The sequence below is a fragment of the Gorilla gorilla genome, chromosome 8, assembly GCF_029281585.2.
Source record: "Gorilla gorilla gorilla isolate KB3781 chromosome 8, NHGRI_mGorGor1-v2.1_pri, whole genome shotgun sequence".
Classification (NCBI taxonomy): domain Eukaryota; kingdom Metazoa; phylum Chordata; class Mammalia; order Primates; family Hominidae; genus Gorilla; species Gorilla gorilla.
Window position 1 is genome coordinate 146440422 of NC_073232.2, and position 12265 is coordinate 146452686.

At 34.0% G+C, this 12265-nt stretch overlaps 1 protein-coding gene across 3 annotated transcripts in view; it reads left to right on the forward strand.

Annotated features, from left to right (window-relative positions):
* Positions 1-11068, forward strand: part of LOC134759270 (solute carrier family 35 member F5-like) — a 53930-nt gene extending 42862 nt beyond the window's left edge. For all 3 annotated transcript variants that reach the window (XM_063710603.1, XM_063710605.1, XM_063710604.1), the window contains 4 exons: positions 1835-1925; positions 5708-5862; positions 6995-7092; positions 9648-11068. In XM_063710603.1, coding sequence (XP_063566673.1) covers positions 1835-1925; positions 5708-5862; positions 6995-7070 — 322 coding nt within the window. In that variant the 3' untranslated portion in view covers positions 7071-7092; positions 9648-11068. The remainder of the gene's footprint in view (positions 1-1834; positions 1926-5707; positions 5863-6994; positions 7093-9647) is intronic.
* Positions 11069-12265: the final 1197 nt, after the last annotated feature.

A 12265-nucleotide genomic window follows, 5' to 3' on the forward strand; every position in this document is an offset into this window, starting at 1 on the left:
CATGAGTTCTAGTTGAGAATCCAGGAGATGGTGCTTATTTAAGAGGCTTTGGAATATCTGTTTGCTTGTTCATAGGTGTTTTTGTTTTATTTATTTTCAGGACCTTTCATATGGGTGAGCCAGATATGTAAACCTTAAACTCTGATTGATTTGAGATGTTAACATACTTTGATATGCTGTATATCCAATATACTGATATGCGATAATAAACTTAAAATAGTTTGAAGACAGTATCACGTATGGAGTTTGAGAGACCTTTCAAATAACAGAGCTTTATACTTAGTCCTATTTTTATTTAATAGAAATTTGAAATGAATAGAATGAATAAAACATAAGCAAATAAAATGAATTTTATTACATACCCATTGAAACTGTTAACTAGTTTTCCCTTGCAAAAGACTGCAACAGAAATAGACTTTTTTGTGGAGTCTTCCTTAATGCTCTGCCTATAGTGCTGTGTCTCCCTGCCCAGTTAAGAAATACCTATTTTCTTGGTATCCCCCATATCACTCTCTTTTGTGTAATACTTAAAGATTTACTTTGTATTGTAGTAATTTATGTTCTTATCTAAACTCCTTTGCTGATCTAAAATTGTTTAAAATCATAATCCATTTGCTCATTAATTTTTTCATCTTTAGTTATGTACATTTTAGATACTCGATTTTTTTAACCTTAACTATTAACAGATGACAAAAGGCTTTAGCCTTTAGCTAAATTGGATCCACCTTAACAGCTGGATTAAGTCAAACAGGCTTTATAATTCTACCTCCCAGGTTTTTTATTATAGTACTCTGCATGATAAACATCCAAGAACATATGCTGTATTTGACCCCGAATGCTCTTTTCACAGAGCAGCTAAGTAGTGGGAACCACAAGTACTTGTTTCCTTTACCTCATCAATAAGGACTCGTTGTTCAGCCTCTGTTCATTACTTCTAGTGACACTTTATTGAGAGATAGCCCCTTTTATTGCAGGACAGCATTATTAATTCTGACATATACTGAGCTAGATTTTACTTGCCTATAACTTCCATGGATCTGTAGTCCTAACGATATACATTATGGTTTTATCTTGGCTTATAATTCATTTTCTCCTTATATGCCCAAATTATCAGTCTTTATAAATGGCTCATCTGTCTCCATTGGGTGTAATATTTTCTTTCAATTCAACAAAATTGTATGCAGATAGATATTTCAAAATTTCATACCCACATTGATAATTCAAGGTGAAAATAAAGAGCTTACTTAGCTTTTGGTTAGGACAATTGTTAGAAAAATGGAAAACAACAAGAAAATATTTTTTAAGAATATTCAAGTCTTTCTTTTTTTATGCCAAGCCAAATCAAAAGAGTAACACATGATTTTAGTGTTCATGAAGGTGAGATATTTTTGCTTGGTGACAGAATCACATGTTGGCTTATCACTTCCTTAAGGTCTATGTGTGAAGTATTGTCCTGCAGTGTTAATAATGCTGTTTTCTTTGTTATCTACAAATCATCACAAAACTGTAATAACTGTTCAACAGTTTTTTAAAAAAATTAATGAAATATAAGCTATACACCCAAAGTTGAATAATATCTGCAAACAGATCTTGAAAATAGCATAAAATATTTTGAGCTTTTTACACTTATATATTTGTATTTTTAATATTTGAAGAAAAACTTTGAGAATCATCTTAATAACTTTATTATATTTTATGTTTCAATCCATCCTAGCCTCTTATCTTTGCTCCTGATCTCACAGGCCTATATTATAGGATAGAAAGTCTTTGTTCAGTGTTTTTCTTTGGTTGTTTAATTTTTTAAATATAGAAATGTATATTTTCTTTTTTTCAGGGGCTGCTTTCTTACCTCATCATTGATAGGCACACTTGCACTAAGCCTTACAATACCTCTGTCCATAATAGCTGACATGTGTGTGCAAAAGGTAAGGAAGCTATTTATTATTCATAGATATTTTAGGTGTGTTATTAAAACAAACCTAATGAAAGTTGAGATGTGATTAAATTATAAGGATACAAACATAAATAATACTTGATGCTTTCTCTCCCAAGGTGCTTTACTACATAGAAATATAGAAAGTACCGAAGAAATAGATAATTTCCATTTTTAGCTTTTCCATTTTTTCCCTAAATTTCTAAGTTAAGGGCATCATCTTCATATGTAGTTCTCCAGTTTTTGAGCTGATTCTGTTCCAGATGTTCTTTGGTAAGTCACATTTTATCATACAAGCATTTTAGTTTCTGCGATAAACCCTGTCACAGGCTCCTTCACACTGTGCTGAATGAGCAGCACAGGAATCATGCTGTTTGCAGTAAAAGTTAGCCATCTCTCTCTGGACTCAGCAGAGTGGGTATCCCATCCCGTTTCTCTGAAGGCCTAGTATGGATGTGGGGATTCTCGTGATAAATATTGGCAATGCTAACACCACAGAAAAGAGAATCTGGGATGTTGCTGCCAGCAGCCTAGAAGGGAAGAGTTTATTCAGTGCTCCTGAGTGTAGCAGGAAGAACAGAGGTATGCTGTTGCCCAGCACTGAAAGATGGAGCATAGCCATTTATCACACAGTTCAGTATATGTAGGCATTTAACTTTTAACTGCAACTACTAAGTCACAGAAGTGTATGTGTGTGTGTGTGTGTGTATGTGTGTTTTAGTCTAATATAATTTGAAGAGGGAAATACTTCAAGGCCCAAAGGCTTATAATGTGTACAAGCAATAATCAAAATTTTAAACCTATTTTTCTCTAGGTCTTAGCCAGGCACAGTGGCTCACGCCTGTAATCCCAGCACTTCGGAGGCCGAGGCAGGCAGATCACTTGAGGTTAGGAGTTCGAGACCAGCCTGGCCAGCATGGTGAAACCCCGTCTCTACTAACAACACAAAAATTAGCTGGGTGTGATGGCAGGCACCTGTAATCCCAGCCACTTGGGAGGCTGAGGCAGGAGAATCACTTGAACCCGGGAGGCGGAGATTGCAGTGAGCCAAGATCATGCCACTGCGCTCCAGCCTGGGCAACAGAACAAGACTCCATCTCAAAAAAAAAAAAAAGATAAAAGGAAAATATGCTTAGTGCTGTATATCCTCTTTATTTATAAAATAATTCTTTACTGATATTTAACTTTGTTTTATGGTCAGTAAATTCTTATTTGTCATGGTTAAAGAACTGAGATTCTTTCCTTAATTGAGAATTAATTATCTTACATAACTTGCATTTTCAAAGAATGTGGAAATTCTATATAACACTAACATTGCACATTATTACACATCATTCTTTTATAGATTTAAGTAATATCTAGGCCCTTCTTCATCTTCAGGTCATAATCCTGAATATGAACCAAACTGGTTGTGAAACTGGGAAGGTGCTACTTGTTAGAGGATTTTGGTAGACTACTGTGTAAATCATCTTTATTGTACTGATATTTTAAAAACAAAAGCTTTCGTAGATTGAAAAAAATTGCAGCTTAATGTTCAGGAATTTTTAAGAAAATAGTCACAGGGGACCTAATTGTATTAAATGATTAGTCATTTCATAATTATCATTACAAACAATAATGGTTATAATTTGTTTAATAAAGTATTTTAGGGTAAAGACAAAACGGGGAAATGTATGCACATGCAATTAATTATAAAAACATAACCAAACTTTAACTGATTGCCCAGTTCTGGATATGAAGACAATCAAGAAAAGATTTGGTGTTCTTGATTGTCTTCATATCTAGAACTGGGCAGTCAGTTAAAGGAGCAGGCTGTGTGTTGGTGTCAGGATTGAGGTTAGGGAGATTCCATCTGGAAAAAGCAGCAGTGTGTGTCCAGAACTGTAACACAAACATGATAAGAGAAATCTACTTTTCTAGGGTTTTTAGGTTTAATTAGCTAACTGTATTTATATATAGCTTCTGAAATGTTAGCATTTATTAACATTGTGCTTGAAACAAATTGGTTATTTAAATCTATTTATAATCATTTTATATAACAGAAATCATCCTTGATCATATTCTATTTGATATTCAGATATATTTAGGAATTAGAAAAAATTTTTTGTTTACATAGGTAATTTTCTTTGTTGTAATAAATGGCTTCATTTCTTTTGTCTTAGCTTGTTGGAAATCAAATTAGAAGTTTTTTATTATGAGACAACATATAAACAGCTACATTGTGGAAAGTGAACTTGCCTTCTAAAGTCTTCTAGGGCTTTATCTATCTTTATTAAGTTTGCTTAGATTCAGTTATGAAATAAGGTTTTTAGTTGAATATTCATGAAATAATTCTATCAACTATATCTACATTTTTAATCGCATTATTTATAACTTCTTAATACCTTTTCTGATCTTGGATAATTTAAATGCAGCATGGTTTTTCCTGATTATTAGTCATTCTGGCAAATATTCCAGGAATATGTTAAAATATATTGGTAATTTCATAACTAAATGAAGGCTTTTCAGTTTAATGACTATTCTTTCCGGGGTGTTCTTAGGCTGACTCAGTCATTGTATATGAATACCATAGAAATAGGGCATGCATGTTAAAAATTGTCAGTTATTATTCTTGTGTTATGCATTGTGAGTTCCCTCATAAAAGACATTATGCTCACAAAACTCGTTTACTCTGACTAATGGTGCTATGAAATGGAATAGTATATGTTTTCCACCAGAGGGAGTCTTACCTATGACTCCATGCCCTTTTTTTTTTTTCTAATTCTCAAAGAGGGCAAACACAGTTTTCCTTCCCTATTTTATAGATAGAAGTTACTATTTTCATCATTATTTTTAAAGCAAATCTCCTGTGTGTTACACTTAAGTCTCAGTGGTTGATCAGTGTAGGCTTCTTTGACAATCGTTTCTGATCTTTAGCTGAGTCTAGATGGTAAAAGTGAACCAGTGAAAGGGAAGAATGAGTTTTGTTTTGGATGGCATCTCATTATTTTTTATTTTCTTTTTATTTATATATTTGTTTTTCTTATTTTTTTCTTTTTGATTTTAATACCTCCACCCTACTTACAGATATTTTTTATTTTCTTGACAACCCTGATAAATGATGGATTGGAGGATCAGACTTGTTGACATCACTGATGAGGCTTGTCTTGTTGCTTGTCTTCTCTGGCTAACATTCCTTAGTAAAAATATTTCTATTTTTTTTCTTTATTTTATTTGGTCATTATTTCATTTTGAGCTTTTTTCATTTATTACTAGATAAGCGAGTTTTGAGTGTCAAATTTGCACTTAATTTGTTTTTGGTACTGTCATAAGGACTGTAGCATACACAGCATACTACAACTGTAACTTTTTATGAAAATATACATTTTTTGAAGATGACTTCAGAAACTGAGGGAGAGAGACCCACTTGAGACTAGGCAGCAAACAGTGAAGAAGAAATGAGCAACATGGTGTGCAGGAGCAAAGTTTCATACTGTATATCTCTACTCTAAGTGTACAATGCCTATAAATGGAAAGTATGCTTTCTTGGCTTTCCTTTAGCCTATTTTCCAAGCAAGAACTATTGTTGTTGGTAATTTAGGTACATGGAATAGTAAGTTGAAGTCTTGAATTCTTATTTAATAACAATACACTTAATACATTGTCAGTGTTTAATTTTGTCTTCCCATTGTTCTTATTCCTGCTAGTTTTCACAAATAGAAAACTTACACTGAAGGGGAAAATTGCCTTAATGATAATTGTGGGTGTGTTTTTTCCTCTATCTTTTATTTTTAGGTGCAGTTTTCTTGGTTATTTTTTGCAGGAGCTATCCCTGTATTTTTTTCATTTTTTATTGTAACTCTCCTATGCCATTATAATAATTGGGATCCTGTGATGGTGGGAATCAGAAGAATATTTGCTTTTATATGCAGAAAACATCGAATTCAGAGGTACGTTTAGTCCCAATACACATTTTTAAAAATAGTGTTTGCTGGATAACTCAGAATTGCATCATGCTGGCCTAGCTTTTAGAGATTTTGTGAGGAATTATTGAAAGATGATAACTTATATGTTACGGCAGATGAAAATAATTTGTTTAGATCTTTTGGGTAATAAGATTCTTTCTCTTTCTTTCTTTCTCTCTCTTTTTCTTTCCTTTTCTTTCCCTCTTTCTTTCTTCTCTTTCTTCTTTTTTTCTCTTTCTTGACAGAGTCTTGCTCTGTAGCCCAGCCTGAAGTGCAATGGCACGATCTCGGCTCACTGCAACCTCTGCCTCCTGGGTTCAAGTGATTCTCCTGCCTCAGCCTCCTGAGTAGCTGGGATTACAGGCGTGCACCACCATGCCCAGCTAATTTTTGTATTTTTAATAGAGGCAGGTTTCACCGTGTTGGCCAGGCTGGCCTTGAATTCCCGACCACAAGTGATTTGCCTGCCTAGTAACTACATTTTTTTAAAAAAAAATATGATTCACAGGTAATACCAAAATGTTTACTGTTTTGCCGTAACAAACTTAAATATAGAAAACTTTTATTGGTTTGAACATAATTCATGATAGAATAGTATTGCCTCAGTTTTTCTTTCCAATTTCTTTCTTTTTAAGAATGAAAGCTTTTTACATTTTGCTATAAAAAGAACATGGTTCCAGTGACTCTGGAGCTCAAGACCAGCCTGGGCAACATATCAAGACCCTGTCTCTAAGAAAATTAAAAAAAAAATTACCCAGACACGATGGCATATACCTGTAGTCCCAAGCTACTTGGGAGGCTGAGGTAGGAGGATCACTTGAGCCCAGGAATTCAAAGCTGCAGTGAACTATAATAGCACCACTACACTTTAGCCTGGGTGACAAAGTGATACCCTGTCTCTTATTTAAAAAACAAAAAGTGAGACCCTATCTCTTATTTAAAAAACAAAAACAAAAAACGCTAACTTGGGACAAGTTCTTGGGAAATTTTATCCTAGTGTTGGTTCTGCCACTGACTTGCATCCTGTCCACATAGCTTCAGCCAATGGAATAAATAAGGTTTGAGGTTCCTTTTCAGCTCTAAAGCTTTCCTTAATTATTGCTTTTTTTTTCTTAAGAGTTCCAGAAGACAGCGAACAGTGTGAGAGTCTCATCTCTATGCACAGTGTTTCTCAGGAGGATGGAGCTAGTTAGCTGTTTGTGATCTGTAGCCCAGGTTTGTATGTGAGCTGGGTTTAGTATTGAATAAGGTTCTTATCTGTGTCATATTCAAAGGGTTGATTTTCTATAATTAGTTGTTTGAGAGGCAATACAGCCTTAGAGGCTAAAGGGGCCAAAGCCTGGACTCCAGTTCCGTCTTCTCCACATACTAGCTGTGTGGCCCTATGCAAGGTTCTTAATCTCTTGATGCTCCGGCTTTCTTATTTGTGAAATGGGATTACAGTAGAACCTCCCTTATGAGGGTGTTAAAATAGTAAATACTTGGTAAATATAAAGTATGTATAATAGTGCCTGACTCAAATGATCAGAAAGTTTTAACTCATTTTTATTCATGCTAAGGGTCATTTTATTTAATAATATGCTTTAGAAAAATATTTTTTCTCTGATGGTAAAAGAAAAATGTAATATCCTGGGGTACAATATACTGGTTGGAAAATACTAGTCTTTATGTGTGTGTTTTACATAACTGGCACAGTGCTTATCCTCATTCTCTGACATTGCTTTGTCATTTAACAATGCTTCTGGAATATTTTTCCATTTTTTACATTTTAAGAAATAGTGTCTTTTATATGTCTTCGATGATAGAGTACATGACATTTAATATTTTGCTGAATGAAAGCTTGGATTAAATGTAACATACAGATTTTGCAGGTACAAAAGTGATTATTTAGAATGAAAGATCACAATAAACTACTAGAATTTTTCTAGTTTTTCTAAGACATCTTTAGGCAATTTATATTGAAATGTTTCTTGATTGCTACTGAGTTTTCCCTCCCTATCTAGAACATTGTACAACTCCTGTCAGTTGTTAACACTTATATTAGGCTTGAAGATTAAGTTTCGTTATCCTCATGGTAAACTTGCTTCTAACCTAAAGCTAATGGTCCTGGTTTTCTGTTTTTCTTTAGTGTGCTGTTTTTAAATCTAGTTTATACCTGCACATGGTTTGAGCTCTAGTTCTCCAAGACTTTTTGTACAAGGCAGTTACCCCTGCCCTTCCCTGCCCTGCTCATCCTGCTTTCATTTTCTTCCCACTCTGAGGAAATTAAACTCTTAGCTGATTCTTTTGGTATTTTCCTTCTTGTCTCCCTAAGTATCACGCTTATGACTTGTGTTTCATGAGTTCTCGGTTTTAGGCATCTTCAGCTGACTTTCCCACTAAGATCAATGAGGACAGATTATTTTCAAGTTTACTCCTCCTCTGCTCCCACCTCATATGCCTCTTGTCTCCATATCAGTTCGGCCTCCTCATCATCCCTGTATAGTTATTGCATAATTTTGGATAGATCTGTAGTCAGTGTTTATATTGTTGTCACTAAAAAATTGTTACTTATAACTGAGCTATGTAGGATTCGTCCTGGTATTTCCCTTATCCAGAGATTCTCTGTTACTACCCTTTTTGGAGAGTAAACCTTAAAGTCTTCTCCTGGGATAGAGAAAAGGCACTTGGCCAACTGTGAAAAGTAAGAGAGGGCATCTGAGTGTCTGTCTGCTTTTTCTATAGACATTATACCAGTCTTCTTGTTTTTAGTTGTTTCTTCACCCTTCCTTACAGAGATATCTGGTCCTGTTTTTCCATTGCTAACCAAGAGTTGGCTGTTATTTTCTCATCTCTCTACTTTTCTTTTTGTCCATGTGGTTTATTCCTTTTAAGAAAAAAATTCCAGGCTGGGCATAGTAACTCATGCCTGTAATCCTAGCATTTTGGGAGGCCAAGGAGGGAGGATCACTTGAGCTCAGGAGTTTGAGACTAGCCTGGGCAACATAGTGAGACCTTATTTCTGTTAAAAAATATATTTTTTTAACCCTTTGTTTCCTTTTTAGTGAGGTTTTGGAGAACAAGTGGAACTAAATATATGTTTATGTGCCATCTTTAAATTTAAAAAAACGTAAACACAATTACAGTAAGTCCTCACTTAACATCATCAGTAGGTTCTTATAAACTGTGACTTTACACAAAATTACAGCAAACCTTTTTTTTTGCATCAACATTATAACATAACAACACTGAACGAAAAAATGTTATTCGGGGACCTAAAGTCAGTTTCCTAGAACCTATGACATTAAGTGAGGACTTTGTATTGTTGAAAGCTTTTTAATGCTGTGATTTATGCATTATTTTTCTTGGGTATGCTGTGCATTGTTCTCATACTCACACTTAAACCTACCCATATCCAGCAAGGTTTCAGTATTTTTAGAAGTGAGAGCTGTGTAAAGAAGAGAGTGAAGACTAGAGAGGATGGATTGCAATAGAGTAGAATAGACTGGGCAGGTGTCTTTGTCTTTGCAGGAGTAATGGTGGAATATACCAGGGGTACAACTAACTGCTAATACACAGTCTTTAGTGTTGATGTCAGCTTTTGACATTGCTATAGAAGTCACATTCATAAGTTCTTAGTACTCCAAATTTGAGTATCCAGTTATTAAGTATGTATACAGTGAAAATAGGTATTTCAATCTTAAGATAATTTGCTTTTTAAAATGTAAACTATAGAAAACTAAAACTGTGAAATTATAATCTAATCACATTTCTGTGGTTTCTGTTTTTAGCTTGATAATGGAACTATACATCGAAGAGACAATCTCTGGCAAGTTTTTGTAGAAAAAATGTTTCAGTGCCTAGTCTGAAAAATAACAGTTTCAGTTCTTTGAAACTCCAAAATATATTTTTCTCATACCTGTTTTCTTCATTTTCATAATGAAGCACTTTGCTATGTAGCTGTGTACATATCACTACAGTTATAGGAAGTTTCAGTCTACAGTCCATCCAAAGGACCAACCTGCCTTACACATCTCAAGGAATTCAGCTGTTGAAATCATTTGAACTAATCAAGGAATAAATCCTAATGTTCTGGGACTTTATTTTCACATGTTAAATGCTGGAATATATTATGAAAATGTTTTCAAGAAATCACTTAAGTGTTCATAGACCAGTATTTCTGACAGGTAAAATGCTAAAATAAGCTACCTGTAATAAGTGTGGATTATATTTTTGGGTTTTGTAGAATATTGCAAATTAACTACACAAAAAATGTTTAATTTATGCAACAAGCATGTTTGTGCAAATTTCATGGGACTTTAAAAAGAATAAGTATTTGAGAAAATATCTGGTTCACTTACACTACATTTACTGTATTATTCTTTTATAGCATTAGGTGCCCTGTATTTTAAATCTGTGACAAACCGTGGCAAATTTTTAAAGGGGAAGTATTATTATAAAATGAAGAAATATGTATTTCTAAAGGCTATATTGCTGTAAACTTAATTGATAAAGCTCTGTTTAATTTAGAGTTTTGAAGAAATAGTCTCCCTTCAATTAAGAAATTTTCATAATGGAATGATTTAAATTGAAGTGACAAAGAGTATTATTAAAATACAATGTTTATACGTGTATTTGTGTATTGTAGATGTATCAAGTGATTTCTAATTTTTTTCACATATGAATGTGCCAGATTACTCTAGAACTAGATGTCTCTTCTTTAAATAATTTTAGTTTTCCTGAATAAATTTGTAATGGTTAAAGTACCAAGTAAGTAAGGTGAGAAGGGATTCTGTTTTTAAAATCACATCAGAACTTTTCCTCTACTAAGATTATAAATTAAATGTAAAATACTCCTAATTGCAATTCTTAAACTTAGGCCTTACATGTACTTATTATGCAACTGCTCCTGGACTCTATTCACCATAGATATCAGTAAATGTATGTCCCAGGATTCACAGGCTTTTGATTAATCAATATTCTTTTCAAGTTTTCTGTGTGAAGAGTTTAGTTCTCTTCAAAATTTCTTAACTAATCTGATTTTTAAGAATTCTCTTTGCAGTGTTTAGCTTCCTATTCACATTCTTAAAATTGCTTTGGTGTTACCATGAGTCTAAAATGAAGTTTAGCCTTCCTTTTGTTTCATTCTGAGAACTTCTATATTATATTACCTTTAAAAATTGTTTATGATATTAAATTTAAAATACAAACAGCTCTCTCTCTCTCTTTTTTTTTAAATCATCCAGCCCAAAGTGGCAAAAACAGCTCTTTTCTCATTTGGCACCACCAATAATGCAAGTTAAAAATAATGTTGAGTTTATTATACTTTTGACCTGTTTAGCTCAACAGGGTGAAGGCATGTAAAGAATGTGGACTTCTGAGGAATTTTCTTTTAAAAAGAACATAATGAAGTAACATTTTAATTACTCAAGGACTACTTTTGGTTGAAGTTTATAATCTAGATACCTCTACTTTCTGTTTTTGCTGTTCGACAGTTCACAAAGACCTTCAGCAATTTACAGGGTAAAATCGTTGAAGTAGTGGAGGTGAAACTGAAATTTAAAATTATTCTGTAAATACTATAGGGAAAGAGGCTGAGCTTAGAATCTTTTGGTTGTTCATGTGTTCTGTGCTCTTATCATGACACAGGTCATGTGTTGTTCCTCAGGATTCTGGAAGTACTAAGCCGTAGTTAACAGGCTGCATAGACCTTCAGCCAATCTTCTTTCATTATACTGCTGCTTTTCTGTTTCTTAAAAAACAAAAATCAATGAACAACTTCTTTAGAAGGAAGCACCACTGTTCAATTGGTTAACTGAAAGTATGAATCACTGCCACTTTGCTTGCCCACCTGTTGGCTTTTTCTCACAGGTTTTATTTATCTGAATGATTGTTGCATTTGAATACTGTAGCCATGGTGAGTGAGCAGTTGAAGACTTCCTTTCTGCACCTTCATAGTTAAGGGTTCATCTTCTCAAGAAATAAAGTTGTGCTGGGTTGTTTCAATTCTGTAGATCACCTAGAAACTAGGTAACAAGGCCCTTGGATCACAATGAGCACATTGCAGGTCTTTGGAAATGCTGGGAAGGGGTTACATTCAAGTAACTGCTGACGTCCTTCCTCTCTGTCAGACCCATGTTGGCCTGTAATTATATTTTTCTGAATCTAAAAACAAATAGAAATTTCTGATATCTTTTCAGTCTCCTACTTTTCTTTCCATTCATCACTTAAATCTCATTATTGTATAACGTTTCAAATTATGACCTGGATTGAAGGAAATCTGTTTTGTCAGGGACTTTATTAGGTGAACATCAGAATCTCAACTACAACAAAGCTGAAAAATGAGGCAGCCTTAACAGTAAATGCTTTCGGGCCGGGCGTGGTGGCTCACGCCTGTAGTCCCAGCACT